General features: G+C 46.5%; 1 protein-coding gene across 1 annotated transcript in view; it reads left to right on the top strand.

Moving 5' to 3' along the window:
• Afg3l2 (AFG3 like matrix AAA peptidase subunit 2) overlaps positions 1–17,841 on the top strand; it is a 47,409-nt gene that overhangs the window by 28,217 nt on the left and 1,351 nt on the right. The window contains exons 13-16 of the mRNA XM_059246359.1: positions 5,987–6,097; positions 7,981–8,096; positions 12,390–12,590; positions 16,092–16,286. Coding sequence (XP_059102342.1) covers positions 5,987–6,097; positions 7,981–8,096; positions 12,390–12,590; positions 16,092–16,286 — 623 coding nt within the window. The remainder of the gene's footprint in view (positions 1–5,986; positions 6,098–7,980; positions 8,097–12,389; positions 12,591–16,091; positions 16,287–17,841) is intronic.

Below are 17,841 nucleotides of genomic sequence, written 5' to 3'. Positions count from 1 at the left end.
CGGGTAGTGATTAACATCCAGGCACTCTGCATTTGGACCCCACGCTCTGCCTTCATAGTGGATTATGAGCAGCTCCTGATAGCATATCACTCTATCCATAAATCTTTTAGGATTTGTTCCCGAGTGTCTTTTAACAGCTACTGATAGAGATAGCATGCTGCATTGCTCACCAGTACTAAGAGTAAATCGGTGGGTTGTAGTGTATTGACATGGTAGCCCAGAGAACACTATAATTTAACTTTGAAACATTGTATCACCTTGAGAAGAATCTATCAGCATCTCCTTCCACCTCTAGGCCTGGACAACAGTTGTCTACTTTCAGTCCTTCCTTAGAGGTTTTTCTATCTGGACATTTTATATAATTGGATTATGCAGTGTGATACCTGCTCATGTTCACTTAGAATGCTGTTTGGTCTGTGTGGTAACAGGTAGCAACCTCGTTTGTTTTTCTGGTTGTTCGTTATCTGATGTATGGATATGCTGTGTCTCATTCCACCTGTTCTTCATTTGATGGCATTTGAGTGGTTTCTACTTTGTGATTGTTACGAATAACGCTCCTTATATTCACCTACAGATTTTTGTGCAGGTATATTAATTTCTCTTAGAATTGCTTGATTAAGTGATGAGTATGTATTTGGCTTTCTGAGGAACTACCAGGCTATTTTCTAAAGTGGCTGCATCATTTTAACTTTTCACCGTAGGCTATTAATATGTATGCCAGTTTCTCCATATCCTGTCTCTCTTCTGTCTCCCCCACCTCTGGTTTTGAGATAAGATCTAGCTATAAAGTCCCAGCTAGCCTGCAGATTGCTGGTTAACAGCCCAGGTTGATGTGAATTTGTGGTGGTCCTCTTGCCTCAGGCCTCCCAGGGTTGGGATGACAGACTGAGCCATCTCAGCTTCTCTGTCCTTTTATTGTAGTAATCCTAGGGGGGAAAAATGGTGTCTCATTGAAGTTTTGATTGGGTATTCAATAAACTATTGTATGAAGTATTGTATTGTTTCTATAGCTTGTTTGCTGTTGATTTCTAGTTTTATTTCATGGTGATCTGATAGGATACGAGAACTCATTTTGATTCTTCTTGATTTGTGTGCTCTATATTTGTTGGATGAAATATTCTATAGATGTCTATTAGGTCTATATGGTATAGTTTAACTCTGAAGTTTGTTTTTAGTTTGGATGATCTATCTAAAGGTGGAAATGGGGTGTTGAGGTCACCCACTATTACTGAACCAGGGGTCTGCCTGACCTTATACCCACGAGTGCTTCTTTTGTGAAATTGGGGGCCCCATGGGTATTTTAATATTTACAATTTATGTCTTCTGGAAGAACTGTCTCTTTATTAATATGTAGTTACTGTCTATCCCTTCTGACTAATTTTGATTTGAGGTTATGGTTGGTGTTGATGGTCAGCTTACAGGATCTGGACTCACTTAGGAGACACCTGTAAGTGATTATTATCATGGTTAGCCTGGGTAGCCTGTGAGGAGATTATCTTGATCAAGTTGTTTGAGGTGGGGAGACCCACCCTAAAGGAGTAGGGCACCATCTTCTGGTCTTGGGTCTTGGACTGAGTAAAAACAAGGAAGCTAGCTGTGCATTGGCATTCACACATTTCTGCTTTCTGACTCGAGACACAATGTGGCCAATGTTTAGGCCCCTGCTGCTTCCCCACGGTGGTAGACTGTGCCCTGAAACTGAGCCCAGATAAACCAACTTCCCCGCCTCTGTTTGTCTCTCTCTTCCTCCCTCTCCCCCTCTCTCTCCCCCCTCCCCCTATCTATCTCTCTTTCTCTCGGTTTTTCAAGACAGGGTTTCTCTGTGCAGCCCTGGCTGTCCTGGAACTCACTTTGTAGACTAGGCTGGCCTTGAACTCAGAGATCTGCCTGCCTCTGCCTCCTGAGTGCTGGGGTGGGATTAAAGGCATGTGCCACCACTGTCTAGCTGAAATGTCGTTTTAGTGGATTTTAAAATACCCCATTGTTTGATGGAGCGATCCTGGTTTGCTTACTCATGTGCTCTGTGCTTTCTTGACTTAATGTTACTTGGATGTGTTTGCTTTGGTGGGTGAGTCAGCTTTTTTCTCTAAAGCTTTTAATGGTTTCTTTGTGTTGCATTTTGACATCTTGATTCTACTGTGTTGTGGGGAGATTCTACTCTGGACGTGTGCATTTGGAGCTCTAAAAACTCCCTACATTTGTATGTCCATTTCTTTCTAGAGATTTGGAGATTTTTCTCTGAGTATGTTCTCGAAGTCTTTAGTATTTATCTCAGTTCTTTCTATTCTGTAGAGTCTTAAATGTGATCTACTGATCCTAACCCTGAGTTCTTGGTTAAGTCTGTTGGTGATACTCTCCACTTTATTTTTTATTTGACTCATTAATTAGTTTTTCCTTTTTAGTATTTATTTAGTTGTTTCAAACAATTCCTTGCTGAGTTTTTCTCCGTATTGTTGCTGACTTGTCGTCTATTTTCCTGACTTTACCTTCATGCTGCTGTCCTTTCCAGGACCTAGACTGAGTTCATTTGGTCATTTTTATTACTAAGCTTTCTAAGTTACCATCTGGCATTTTATCTCTTTCAGTATCTTTGATTCAAGTATTTGAGGAGTGACACAAAATTCCATGAAAGTTTGAAGGTGCATGGAAAATAATAAAAGTCTTCCTTAAAAACAATAAAATAAAAATATAAAAATACTTCTAGGCTGGAGATAATAGCTTAGTCACCCTGGGTTTGATCCCTAGCACCACATAAAACAGGTGTGGTGGCACCCTCCTATAATCCTAGCACCGGGGGTAGGGGTGTGTCTGTGTGTGTGTGTGTGTGTGTGTGTGTGTGTGTGTGTGTGTGTGTGATGTAGAGGGGGTGGGGAGGTAGGAAGATTGGGAGTTCAAGGTTATCTTGGGCCACACAGAGATAAATAGTAATTGTTCCGCCGGGCGGTGGTGGCGCACGCCTTTAATCCCAGCACTCGGGAGGCAGAGGCAGGCGGATCTCTGTGAGTTCGAGGCCAGCCTGGGCTACAGAGTGAGTTCCAGGAAAAGGCGCAAAGCTACACAGAGAAACCCTGTCTCGAAAAACCAAAAAAAAAAAAAAAAAAAAAAAAAAAAAAAAAAATAGTAATTGTTCCTTATTTGTGTGTGTGTGTGTGTGTGTGTGTGTGTGTTTGGGGGTATGGGAGGCACATGCTATGGCCCACGTGGTGGTCAGAGACAAGTCACTTCTCTCCTTCTACCTTTACCGTGTTCTGGGGCTTGAACTAAGGTCATCAGGATTGCATTGTAAGCGTTTTACTAACGGAGCCATCTTGATTGGCCCGATAGTCAGTAGTCATGTTTCAAGAAAAATAAAAGTTGTAGTAGTTTGCTTCTGAGTCTTTAGAAATTGAAGTGTCGGTCATGTGCCCTTGGGGAGGGAGGGTCAGTTGCTTGAACTTGTGCATTCTTTCAAGTGACTTTCTTTGGTGCTGGGCATGTTTTGAGGAAGTGTTAATGTGTATGAGAGTTTCACTTCAATGGCGTCCCTTGTTTGTCCACCAGGGGCCTTGGCTGGCTGTGCTTAGTTTCACAGTCTACAGGCTGTGCTATTCTGCCCCACTCTGCAGACCCCTGGGTTATATCCACTGGGGTTGCTAGGGTCTAGCAGGAGGGTGAGGGCTTCTCAGGGGTATTGAGGGTTGGGGAAGGAATCTGAACAGGCACAAGAGCTGTGTGGAGATTTCAGTCTCCTGTGTGCTCATCGTCCTGCTGGAGTGATAGGGCTGTGACGTCAGGTGTTCACTGGAGGGGCAGTGTGCAGGACGCAGTGGTTCCAGGGTCTGACTGCCTGCTGGCTGCAGCGGCTCAGCGCTGACTCAGTTCTCCTCAGTAAGGAGGTCTTCTCCAGCACGAAGGGTGGGGCTGCCTTTTCCTGTGCGCTCCTGCCCACGTTTTCTTTCCTGTCAGCATCTGGCCCTCCTGTTCTCCACTGCTTCCTTCCAGACCTGTCTCTCACCCTGGGCCTGTGGCAGTTAACTCAAGTCCTGACCAGTGATTGTTCTGTGTTCTAAGACCTCTGGGGCAGCTCAGTTTTAAATACCAGGTTCCTTCCCTGATGGCACCTGACTACTTACTGCAGTCACCCACCACCTCCCCAGAGCCTGGCACCAGAGCAGAGCCATGAGGCCCACGCTTGTTTGTGGGTGGCACTGCCCTCTCTTCACACCTTCTGATGAGGCCTCTGCTGCTCTTGTGCTCCTGAGAGCAGCACAGCGGGAGCCCTGCTCTGCCGGCCTGCCTGCCTTCTCCCCTGTGTGCTCTGCTGTGCTCTGTGCTTTACAGCCCCATCTGTCATCACCATTGTGACTTTCAGAAGCTTCTTTCTGTCTTTTGAGTAAATTCCATTTTCTCTTACTCTGACTCTTCTCCTTCCGTGGGTCACACAGAGGCAATTTCTTGTGGGTCATCTTACCCAGAAGAACTATACTGTTTAAAACTTGTTTACTTAGCATGTTACAGCTTACTTGTGTTAACACACACATAATCTGAAAATTCCACATAAAGCCATTACAGGCCAAACAAACATTTGACAAGCTTCACATTATTCATATAAGTTCAGTTTGTTAGCCAAACGTACTGGATTACTTTAATACCGGTTTATTATATGTTATATAGGCATGTTGTCTAACATGCCCATGAGTCGTTTTCCCAGCAAAGATGGTGAAACTAAGAAAATGGATGTGCATTAAAAATAGTGTCATTGGAGACCCACAGCCACACATTAGGCAGCGCTCAGGGATCCTGCAGAAGACGGGGAGGAAGGACTGTGGGAGCCAGAGGGGTCAAGGACACCGTGAGAAAACCCACAGAATCAACTAACCTGGGCTCATAGGAGCTCCCAGAGTCTGAACCAACAACCAGGGAGCCGGCATGGGACTGACCTAGGCCCTCTGCACACGTTACAGTTGTGTAGTTCGGTCTTCTTGTGGGACTCCTAACAGAGGGAGCAGGGGCTGTCTCTGAATCTTTTGTCTGCACTTGTAACCTCCTCTTCATACTGGGTTGCCTCATCCAGCCATAATACAAGGGGCGCGGGGGCGGGGTGTGTGTGTGTGTGTGTGTGTGTGTGTGTATGTGTGTGTGTGTGTGTGTGTGCGTGCGCGCGCGCCCAGGTTAATTGCAACTTGTTATGCCATGTTTGGTTGATGTCCATGGGAGGCTTGTCCCTTTCTGAAGAGAAACAGAAGAGGAGTAGATGGGGGTGGTGGTGAGGAACTACGGTCAGGATGTAATATATGAGAGAAGAATAAGGTTTTTGTTTTTTGGGGTTTTTTTGGTTTTTTGAGACAGGGTTTCTCTGTGTAGCTTTGTGCCTTTCCTGGAACTCACTTGGTAGCCCAGGCTGGCCTCGAACTCACAGAGATCCGCCTGCCTCTGCCTCCCGAGTGCTGGGATTAAAGGCGTGCGCCACCACCGTCAGGCTAGTTTTTAAAAAATTAAAACAAAAACAACTGTCATTGGGTTCAGTAGTTAGGAGCACTGACTGCCCTTCCAGAGGATCCAGGTTCAATTCCCAGCACCCACGCAGAGCTAACAACAATCTGTAACTCCAGTTCCAGGTGATCCAGTGCCGTGTTTTGGTCTCTGTTGGCACTGCATGCACATGGTGCACAGAATACATGAACACAACACATTCATACACATAAGTAAAGTGAAATTTAAAAATACTGTCATAGTTTGCCATTACCTGATCCATATTATCTACTATTAAGGTGAACCGTCGTCTGTGGTTACCTGTTTGCTGCTAATTCTCTCATTTTCACTCACAGGGCCAAGATTATGTAGGCTTGTACTTAACACTAGAGTAGTTTAGGATCCTTGCAATCGCCTTGGATTATGTTTAAATTAAACCCCTTCTCAGACTCCTGGTGGGTGAGACCATGTGGGTCTGGCCCTCCCTAGTGTGTGACTGGTCAGTGTGAGCATGATTTTGTGCGTTCATTTGTAGGAGCTGATGTTGCCAATGTCTGCAACGAAGCTGCTCTGATTGCTGCAAGACACCTTTCAGATGCCATTGATGAGAAGCACTTCGAACAGGCGATTGAGCGAGTGATTGGAGGTAAGGCAGTTGAGTATCCCCCAGGTCAAAAGGCTAATGATAGTCAACGTGTTAGGTGGTATGTGGCTGTAATCCCAGCACCTGGAAGGTGAAGGAGGGGGATCTCAGTTTTGAGCCCACTCTAGTGTAGCTGGAGTTTTCCTGCCTGGCCCACAGTCAGGGCAAATCTCTTTCACCTGCCAGTCCCACAGCCTCTCAGACCCGACCAAGTAAACACAGAGACTTATGTTGCTTTCAAACTGTATGGCCGTGGCAGGCTTCTTGCTAACTGTTCTTATAGCTTAAATTAATCCATTTCCATTAATCTATACCTTGCCACATGGCTCGTGGCTTACCGGCATCTTCACAAGCTGTTTCTCATCATGGCGGCTGGCAGTGTCTCTCTGACTCAGCCTTCCACTTCCCAGCTTTATTCTCCTCCTTGCCCCGCCTATACTTCCTGCCTAGCCAACGGCCAATCAGTGATTTATTGATTAATCAGCAACACGTTTGCCAAACATCCCACAGCACTCTAGGGTAAATGGTGAGACCATGTCTTTTTTTTTTTTTTTTTAAAGCTCATAAAAGAAAGTTTCAGCCCTTGATTTCTCTGTTTTGGCAAGATCCACAAAGAAGTATATCCCCACAGCCGTGGGGCTCACCCTGCCATCTCCATCCAGGCTTACCTTGTGCTTTCTTGGGTCTGAGCCCTTCCCTCTCTGAGGTAGAAAGGAGCTTGCCTGTTGACAGGGCTGCCTCCGTGAACCAAAGCCTCGTGCCTTGTAATAATGTGGCGTACTGAGGAAGGGAAGAGGGCCTCTGATGAACTGTGGGGAGATGGTTTGTATTCAGATAAGCAAGGAGGTTAGGGCTTATAGCACAGTGGTGGAGCACCTGCTTAGCACGCACAGGCTCCAGGTTCCATCTCCAGCACTACAAAAAGAAAACTCTCGTCTTTAGCCTTAGTTCCTCTTGACCCTGATAGCTTTGTGGAATATATCTGGTTCAGATGAATTACCTTGAACAAAGCAGAGCACTTGAAAGATGGTGTGATGGTTTGCCTACCACAGAATATGCACCATCAGGGTTATAATTATAGATCCTGATACAGAATGAGGCTGGGAGCCAACCTCTCTGCAGGCCGGGAAAAAGCTGAAATTACAGATCTTTGAGCTCTGCAGTTGGCATTGAATTCTCTGTTTGTTTTTTCAAGACAGGGTTTCTCTGTCTAGCTTTGGCTGTCCTGGAAGTCAGTCTGTAGACCAGGCTGGCCTCAAACTCACAGAGATCCACCTGCCTCTGCCTCCTGAGTGCTGGGATTAAAGACATGTGCCACCACCGCCTGGAGACATTGAACTCTTAACACAGGGTCTTTTGGACAGTGAGTCTGGGAGCGACTCCTTTATCCCTTAAGCTTTCTGGCCTGTGTGATGGCTTGCCAGCTCTGAGTAGGAATCTCAGGTCTTTGACTAGCGTGATGCTTTCCTGTCGTCTGCCTCCCACTGGCAGTAGACAACAAGCATTCTTGTTGTCTCAGGACTTGATGGTTCTGAATAACAAAACCAAGCAGAGGACCCTTCCAGACTTCTCTCTCTCTGAGTTTCATGTTTCACATGACCTAAATGCTGAATTACATTTACATTTCTGTTGAGTTCCCAAAAAGAGGTATGTGGCTTAAAACAGTGGAAGGTGAGGGTAAAAGGGAGCCTGGAGCAGAGATGAGTACACATTTTTGTTGTAGTTGGATATATTTCAGACTCGGCCCTTTATTCTGATTTTGGTTAGGAAGTTTAGGCAGGTTAGTTGTTAAATTATATCTTAGGTAATGAGGTGTGTAGCTCTGTATCACTGTTTCTAATGTCACTGTCACTAAAGCAGTGGTTTGGGGTTTTTGTTGTTATTAGGCTTGGAGAAAAAAACCCAAGTTCTTCAGCCCGAGGAGAAGAAGACAGTAGCTTACCACGAAGCAGGCCATGCGGTTGCCGGCTGGTATCTGGAGCATGCAGACCCTCTCTTAAAGGTGCCACAGAATGTGCTGCAGTAGGCAGGCAGCTGAGTATGTGAGCAGTGACTGGAGGGAGGTAGACGCACTCAAGGATTGCAGATACAGAGTACCTTTGGAGGGATGTAGCAGAAACTAGTGATGGCTGAGGGAAATGCTTAGCACACACCCCCTCCTGCAGGTACAGCACAGTTTGTGACAGAAGCTTTTTCTGTTTGCCACGCTGGAGATTGAACCTAGGACCTCGTACATGCTGGATAAGTCCTCTACCACCGAGCTATACCCCCAGCCCTTTTTTATTTTATTTTTAAGTATATGTGATGTATATGTGTGTATGTGTTCAGGTATGGGCACTCATATACCTGCTCACTGGTGTGTGCTTGAATGTGGAAGCCAGAGGTCAGTGCTGAGTGTCTCTCGATTGCTCCCCACATTGTCTACCATTATCATTATCAAGATGGCATCTCACTGATCTGGAGCTTGCTGATTCGGCAAGACTACCTGTCAGCCAGTCCTGGGGACCCTCCTGTCTCTACCTTCTAAATGCCAGGATTACAGGCACCTAGCTTCTTCGTAGCCAGGCTCCTCAGGATCTGAACACAGGTCCTAACGCTTGCACAGCAAGCCCTTTACTGACTGAACCTTCTCCCCACTCCTTCTCCTTTTTATTTTGAGGTCGAGTCTCACAGTGGAGCTCCATTGCTCAGGTCAGCACAGAGGGTAAGAGTCAGCTGCCCTGAGATGTCACCTGGAGAGAGGAGTCTGTCCTACAGGGGTGACATTCACATACACATAGAACGCCTAAGGAATCTACAGAGAAGCTGCTAGAACTAATGAGTTAGCAGCAGATGGACAGAATCCAGAACTAATATTCAAAGATCAGTGGGATCTCTGTATTTGTTCATGGATAAGTGGAAAATGAAATTTTTCACATTTTTAGTTTTTTAGAAAATGCAAAGTTAAAAATTCTATTGTAGCCAGGTGTGGTAGCCATACTTTAATCCCAGCATGTGGATGCAGGTAGGTCAATCTTTGTTAATTTGAGGCAAGCCTGATCTACATAGTAGGTTCCAGGCCAGCCATAGCTGCATAGTGAAACCCTGTCTCAAAAAGGGGAAAAAAAAGTTTCAATTGCATTTTCTTTCTTTTTTTTTTAAAGATTTATTTATTTATTATGTATAGCGTGTTCTGCCTGCATGTATCCCTGCAGGCCAGAAGAGGGCACCAGATCTCATTACAGATGGTTGTGAGCCACCATGTGATTGCTGGGAATTGAACTCAGGACCTCTGGAAGGGCAGCCAGTGCTCTTAACCACTGAGCCATCTCTCCAGCCCCTCAATTGCATTTTCAATAGACTCTCAACACATAAAATACAAATTTAAGAAAGTATCAAGGACTTATAATTGAAGTAAGGAATAAAGAGAAGTGCACTCTGTTTGTGAAATCTTATACCGTTTCTTCCCAAATTGATCTGTAGCTTCATTGCAGGTCGTTATGATTCTAGCAGACATTCCTTCGTAGAACCTAGGGCCTTACACACACTAGGCCAACCCTCTCAGCCCAGACAGGCTTTTTTAGTGCTTGTTGTGAAGCTGGATGTAAAGTTTTCTGGAAAAACAGAACGGTGGGGCAGCTAGGTGGTGGAACACTGCCTGACTCGCATTGCTCTGCTGCGGTAGAGTCTGCGGCACTGCTGAGGGACAGGTGAGGCCGGCAGGCAGCAGACCACACTCCTGGCAAGTCCCTGGTGGAAGCTGGTGATGGTGTGGGCTTGTACTAGCACCTGGGCAGGTGCGGGAACATGGAGAGGCTAAGGTGGGCCTGGGCTTCGTGAGACCCCATCTTCATAAAGTCAAAGGGAGGAGGGTAGAAAGGATTGTCTTCTCAACACGTGATTCTGATAACTGCATTCATGTGAAAAAAGTGAACATGGACCCTTGCATTATATGCTAAAAAATGAATACATTAAAAAACTAAAGTTTAAAGTGATAAAAGTTCCCCCCAAAAAATGTAGGTTAAAAACTTCTGTGGCCTTGAATATGCAAAATTTTCCTTAGAACACAAAAAACATAAACTGAAAAAGAAAAAGTTGATGAATGGGTTGATAGGTAAAGGTGCTTACTATTGTATCTGACAATTTGAGTTCAATCCCAGGATCCATGTGGTAGAATAAGAGAACTTATTCTCACATGTACACAATCAATCAATCAATAAATAAAAGAGTTGAGCCAGGCAGTGGTGGCACACGCCTTTAATCTCCACTTGGGAGGTGGAGGCAGGCAGATCTCTGTGAATTTGAGGCTAGCCTGGTCTACAGAGTGAGATCCAGGACAGCCAGGGCTACACAAAGGAACCCTGCCTCAAAAAGCCAAAAAAAAAAAAAAAAAAAAGAAAAGTTGGTAAATAAAACCTTATTGAAATTTAAAACTTAATCTTCAAGGTCGGGCATGGTGTTACATGCCTGTAATGTCAGCACTTGAGAGGCAGAGGCAAGAGGACTGTGAACTTGGGGCCAGTCTGGGCTACATAAAAAAACAAGCACTAACTGGAGAAGGTAACTCAGTGGCAGAGCTCTTGACCAGCGTGCATAGTAGTGAACCCAGCTGGGCGACATAATAAGACCTTGACTCAAAAGTAAAAACCAAACAAAAGCCCCACAAAACCAGAACCCAGCACCCTTGTCTTTGAGAAATACCATTGAGAAGACATGAAAGGGTGGGGTAGGCACGTGGTGGCACACTCAGGAGATGAAGGCTGGAAGACCAGAAGTTTCAGGCCAGCCTGGGCTATAGAGTGACACTGTGTCTCAGAAATGCAATCATTTTCAAGGGGAGGAGGAGAAAAGGGCACATTCTGAAATGTTTGCAGTGAGTGTGTGTGACAAAGGGTTTACGTCTGAAAACACAAATGGTAAACTCAACACAGTAAAACAGTGGGGGGCAGGGTTTGCATGTACACTTCGTAAACTAAGGCATAGGAACAGGCAGAACCAGGGAATTGCAGAGGGACACTGAGACACCAGAGCCGCTTAGGAGTGGTTAGCATTAGCAGGGTAGCGATGCTGGGGATGCGCGCACTGCTGATAGGAGGGAACGGCTCCTCGTAAACGTGATCAGGACTTGATCCTCATCCAGAGTGGGTGAGAATGGATTCCGCACAGGATTTTTCTATGTATTTGTAGACTAGTAAACTGGAAACAACCCCGCTGTCCATCAACAATTAACCGGAAGCCAGGTGTGGTGGCTCATGCTTGTAATCCCAGCACTTCAGAGGCTGGAGCAGTGGGATTAACACAAGTTCAAGGCCAGCTTGGACAAGTGTGAGAACTTGTCTCAAAAAAAAAAAGGATACCTGTTGTATTTATAGCAGTGGCATGTTGTAAAGCAGTCAAAATTAATAAGCAAGCTGTTAGCACACACAGCAGTGTAGATGAATCTCAAAAACGGGCTGAAAGCAGACACAAGGCCCACACTGAGGGGTGGGACTTAGACGCCACTCTAGAAAGGGTGAACTTGCCTGTGGTGAGCATGCATGCAGTTGCTTGGGGCTGTGCATGGCAGCTTGGGGGCGTGGCAGCAGCATTTTATCTTAGTTGTGGTTGGAAGTTGTTTATAAAACTCACTGTTTTAGGGGGTTGGAAAGGTGACTCAGTGGCTAAGAGCACTGACTGCTCTTCCAGAGGATCTTGGTTCAATTCCCAGCACACACATGGCAGCTCATAACTGTAACCCCAAGCCCAGGATGTCTGACACACACAATATACAGACACACACATAGGCAGAACAACCATAAAATAAAAGTAAATAAAAAATTTAAAAAATGATTTATTTTAAAAAACCCTCACTGTTTTATACTTAAAGTGGGTAGACTTTATATAAAGAAATCCTCCTCCAATAATTAGTTTGTAAAGAGAAAGGAAATTGCCTAGCTTCATAAAAGGGACCTGGAAGGACAATGAAAGCTCTTGAGCATCTTGGCCCACGGTCCCCTCATCCTCTGAGGCACAAGTGGCTATGCCAGAGTTTAGTCGGCTCTGTGGTCTGCCAGAGGAGACCCCAGCCAGCAGCCATGAGGACTCCTTTCCTAAGAGACTGATTTCAGGTTGCCTTTATGGAAGGTCAGAGATGCTTTCTGGAACTCTGAGGTGAGGGAGTTTCCCTCCTGGTCCTTGCTGGATCTGGTGGCACTGAGGCTGGTGTACAGCCCAGCATTGTGCTTCCTTTTCCTCAGGGAGTTTCCTTGTAGACAGTTCCTGATCAGGTCTGCACTGGGAGTGAGACCTTCACTGCTGTGTGCCTCCTTCCTCCCAGGTGTCCATCATCCCACGTGGTAAGGGACTGGGCTATGCTCAGTACTTGCCAAAGGAGCAGTATCTGTACACGAAGGAGCAGCTGCTGGACAGGATGTGCATGACTCTGGGTGGCCGCGTCTCCGAAGAGATCTTCTTTGGAAGAATTACAACCGGTGCCCAGGATGACTTGAGGAAGGTTACCCAGAGTGCCTATGCCCAGGTGAGTGTGTGGACCTGGGCTTCTGCATCCCTGCCTTATTAGCCTGGAGAATTAGCCTTTGTGAATAACTGAAATGACACATGTTTTACTAGTTCAAACTGCTGCAGTAAAGATTCTTTCTTAAATCCATTAGAGGAACTGGAGAGATGGCTCAGCTGTTAAAAGTGTATACTGTTCTTGCAGAGGACCCAAGTTCTCTTCCAAGAACTATTGAGCAGCTACCACTGCCTGTAACTCCAGATCTGACACCTCTGGCCTCTAAGGGCGCCTGGGCTCATGTACAGACTCACACACAAGGACACACACATACAAATAATTTAAAATACTAAAAAAAAAATCCACTTTAATGAAACAAAAACTTTCTGGGAGGTAGTGGCGCCCTTTAATCCCAGCACTCAGGAGGCAGAGGCAGATAGATCTCTTAAGTTCAAGGACAGCCTGGTCTACAGAGTGAGTTCCAGGACAGCCAGGGCAACACAGAGGAAACTGTCTCAAAAAGACAAAAACAAACATAAAAACTTAGAGAAAAAAAAGTGTATTGCAGTCTTCAGAGTTTTTCCTAAGAATCCTGTATGTAATTCTCATATTTAAGCAGGAAGTTTCTATCCTGCCAGCAACTCTCAAATACTGGGCAGCCACTTCCCAAATAATTGACTCAGAGGCTTAATAATACTTCTAACTGCTCGGTCAGTAGCTCAGGCTTGTTACTAACTAGCTCTTACACTTAAATTAACCCATACTTCTTATCTGTGTTTAGCCACGTGGCTTGGTACCTTTTCTCAGTACAGCATTCTCTTCTTGCTTCCTCTGCATCTGGCTGGCAGCTCCTGACTCTGCCCTTACTCTTCCCAGAATTCTTAGTTTGGTTGCCCCACCTATACTTCCTGCCTGGCTATCAGCTAATCAGCTATTATTAACAATGAGAATAATAAGCCAGGCAGTGGTGGCGCACGCCTTTAATCCCAGAACTTGGGAGGCAGAGCCAGGCGGATCTCTGTGAGTTTGAGGCCAGCCTGGGCTACCAAGTGAGTTCCAGGAAAGGCGCAAAGCTACACCGAGAAACCCTGTCTCGAAAAAAACCAAAAAAAAAAAAAAAACAATGAGAATAGTACATGTTCATAGTGTGCAAAAAGATTGTTCCACAGCACTTATAGGTAGAGTTTAAAGTTTATTTTTCAGAGTTTTTACTGTTTTAAGACAAGGTCTCTTGTAGCTCAGGCTGATTGTGAATTCTCAATCCTCCCAAGTGTTGGGATTTCAGTATATGCCACAGTGCCTAGCTGTAAAGTTTGATTTTTAAAAATGATTTATTTTGTTATTTAATTTATATGAATGCTTTGGCCTTGTGTACACACGTGTACCACATGTGTGCCTGGTGCCCTTGGAGGCCAGAAGAGTGCATTCCTAGAACTGTTCTTCAGTTGATTGTGAGCTGCCATGCGGGTGCTGGGGACCAAACCTGGGTGCTCTAGAAGCCCTAACATTTAATTTTTAAGCTCGTGTCCCCACAGCAGTTTGACAACTGCACTCAGGATCTTCCCACGACCTGTCGCTTGCCACTCCCCTGCAGCAGCTCTCTCCTGACTGTAACCATTCCTGTGTTTCCTTCGACGTTTACCACTGGTTTCCACAGCCCAGCAGTAGGCTGTTTCCTCTGGGCAGACACGAACCACCTCTGTGGGAACTGCTCTCCATCCAGGCAGCCTTTGCCTGTCTTCATGTCATGTTTGGAAAGTGATAGTTTCTAACTAAGGTTTTTGTTTTTGTTTTTGTTTTTCAAGACAGGGTTTTTCTGTGTAAATCTTAATTGTCCTGGAACGCTCCTTGTGGACCAGGCTGGCCTCAAACTCACTGAGATCCACCTGCCTCTGCCTCCCAAGTGCTGGGATTAAAGACGTGCGCCACCACCGCCGGGCTTCTAACTAGTGATTTTTAATGTTACATTTTTTCCTTATGACATCATTGCTTTTGTTTTGTTACAGCACATCATTATTTGCTCTTGTTTCTTTCTTTCTTTCTTTTTTTTTTTTTAAAAGATTTATTTATTTATTATGTATACAGAAGAGTGTGCCAGATCTCATTACAGATGGTTGTGAGCCACCATGTGGTTGCTCAATTGAACTCAGGACCTCTGGAAGAGCAGTCAGTGCTCTTAACCTCTGAGCCATCTCTCCAGCCCTCTTGTTTCTTTCTAGTTTAATCTTTTTGGTTTTTCAAGACAAGGTTTCTCTGTGTAACAGTCTTGGCTCTCGCTGTGTAGATCAGGCTGGCCTCGAACTCACAGTGATCCGCCTGGCTCTGCCTCCCGGGTGCTGGGGTTAAAGGCGTGCGCCGCCACATCCAGCTCTAGTTTAATCTTTGAAGTGATTTTCCTGCAGTGTGTAGTTTTTCCCTGTCTTGTAGCACCCGGATTCCTTCTGTGTCTGACTCATGGTGTTCTTCTATTCTGTTTCCTCCTGTGAGCTTCATTTCTGGAACAGTGGGTCACAGTTTCCTGTCCTGCAGAATGTGTTTCCATCTTGTTTTCCTCCCTGGAAACATCATTCTGCCTCTCATTTCTTTTTCTCACAGTGACTTCACGTTTGTCTTTCTGATCTCAGGAGTGGGGAGGGCTGGGATGTGGTGATGTGGGAAACCTCTGCTTTCCCACTCTCTTGTCTCTGATGCTGCTCTCCTCCTGCTCCCCCTAAGAGTCCTTCATTTTATTTTATGTGTATGGGCCTTTTGCTGCATGTATGTCTGCACCGTGTGCATGCCTGGTACCTGCGCAGGCCAGAAGAGGGCATCAGAACCCTGGGAGCTGGAGTCACAGAGGGTAGAGAGCCTCCATTTGGTGTTAGGAGCTGACCCCGGGTCCTCTGCAAGAGCGCAGTGCTCTTCACCACTGAGCATCTCTTGCCCTGGGCCTTCTCTTTTCCACTCAGTTTGGATTTTACTTTCAGAAGCGTCTCAGCAGTGCTGTCTAGTTGGGAGCCTCCCACGAGTCACAGTACGGCTGTCACTTCACATTGTCCTTGCTCCACGGACACAGTCTGTGAAAAAAATGCAGCTGTCACCCTGTGTCGCATGTTCTCAGGCTTAGCCTGTCTCTTCACAGGGAGAACTTGTTGGCAGTTTGATCTTTCAAGTGCTTTTTTTGTTCGTTCGTTCGTTCGTTTGTTTTTTGAGACAGGGTTTCTCTGTGTTGCCCTGGCTGTCCTGGGACTTGCTCTGTAGACCAGGCTGGCAGAGATCCCCCTGCCCCTGGGCGTGCGCCACCACAGCCAGCAGTATCAAGTGCTTCTTGCTCCTTCACACCCTCCACAAGGGGAGTAGCCCGCAGCCTTCAGAGTGCTGTCGTTTGCCCACGGTCTGTCCCCTCATTTTGTCCTGATTATGCTCCCATGTAACTTTAAATCACACTGCTACTCTTGGCCACCATCTACAGAGTGTCTCTGTCCACTGGGACCGCCCCTGGCCTCGTGAGTCTTTAAGGGTCTCCTGTCTCACCTTCTTTTCCAGATTGTTCAGTTCGGCATGAACGAGAAGGTGGGCCAGATCTCCTTTGACCTCCCCCGCCAGGGAGACATGGTCCTAGAGAAGCCTTACAGCGAGGCCACCGCCAGGCTGATAGACGACGAAGTGAGGGTCCTCATCAATGACGCCTATAAAAGAACTGTGGCTCTTCTCACAGAGAAGAAGGCTGACGTGGAGAAGGTAGCTGCCAGTGTGGTGTGTGTGTGTGTGTGTGTGTGTGTGTGTGTGTGTGTGTGTGTGTGCGTGTGCGCGCACGCGCGCGCATGATAGTTCCGTGGAGTTGGTTCTCTCCTTCCACGTTTACGTGGGTTCCAGGGATTAAATTTAGGTTGTCAGGCTTGCTCAGCAAGTGCCTTTACCTGCTGAGCCTCCTGGCCAGCCTCGTTGGTTTTTTGAGACAGGCTTTTGCTGTGTAACCCTGGCTGGCCTGGAACTCATTCTGTAGAGCAGGCTGGTACCCACCTTGCTGTGATTTCCCTGCCTCGGCCTCCGGAGTACTGGAATTACAGGGGTGAGTCACGTGTCTGGCTTTCTCAGATGGTCTGGTTGGTGTCTAGACTCAAGAATCCCTCCTTCCGACTGCTTCCTGTGCTCCTTCACTCTGGTGTGGAGTGTCTTCCCCGTGCCTGGGGAACAGAAGCAGGCACTCTTCTGGTTCTTCGTTAGCTGAGGAAAGTGTGTAAACGAGCAAAGGAAAATGGTAGGGCCAGCCTCACTCCAGGGAGAGAGTTGCCAGAACTCCCATGAAAGGAGTAGTTAAAATGAGGAGAAGCTGCCAAAGTTGAGATTAGTAGCTCTGTGCTGGCAGAGAGGATGCCGACACCATAGAGACGAGTGAGGGGAGGTGGGGTGTGCAGAGACACTTTCCAGCTACAGGGTGCACTTCTCTCACCCCTGCCTAGACTACGTGTACTCAGTGTATACCAAAGAAATGTTTGCTGGAAGAAAAATGTGTCGAACAGGGTAAGGATCCTGTCACACTGTGGATGTCAGAAGTACTTTCTGACCCAGCAGAGAACAGGAAGCCGATGAAGAGTGTTGAGCCAATCAGGGGATCAGTCTGCTGAGAGGAGAGGGGTTGAAGACTTTGCTCAGGGGCTCAGTTTACAGGCCTGTGGAGTGAGGACTCGGGCAGGCTGTCTGAGGCCCCTCTTCAGGATAAGGGAACTAGCTGACACAGTACCAGCTGAGCCTGCCACCTCCCGAGGCCCCTGGTGTCGTTACCCCACTTTACAGCGAAGAAACGATGCAGAGAGGGCCTGTGCTGGCCGAAGGTCCGGAGCTTGTGAGGGGCGGAGGCAGGGTTGTGACCAGCTGCAGAGCCTTTGCGTCTGCGGCCATGACAGCTGCGCGTAGTTTCCAAGCACTTGGGGCCAGTCTGAGAGGTGATGTGAGTGTGGCACGCTGGTGTGAAAGTGCTCGGTTTGTATGAGCAGATGTCCACGGTAGGACTTGAGAGTTCACTGTTTACCCATGACCACACGGGGTGCTTGCGTCAGAGGCGGCCTTAGAAGGAATCCTAAAGCTTTTTCTCCTGAGCTTCCATTCACAATTAGTTACGAGAAATGCACTCAGTCAGTTCAGTTTTGCTTGTATAAGGATTTCAGGTAAGGAACAGCCCAAGGTGATGGCCTCCCCGATAGCACACAGTCTGCTCTTCCCTCCTAAAGGCAAACATAGACATTTATGCTTTACTTACTTCCATAGAAGTATGTGCATTCCTTTATTACAACTA

Source organism: Peromyscus eremicus, chromosome 19 (genome assembly GCF_949786415.1).
Source record: "Peromyscus eremicus chromosome 19, PerEre_H2_v1, whole genome shotgun sequence".
NCBI lineage: Eukaryota > Metazoa > Chordata > Mammalia > Rodentia > Cricetidae > Peromyscus > Peromyscus eremicus.
This window is presented reverse-complemented; position numbering and strand designations above follow the sequence as displayed.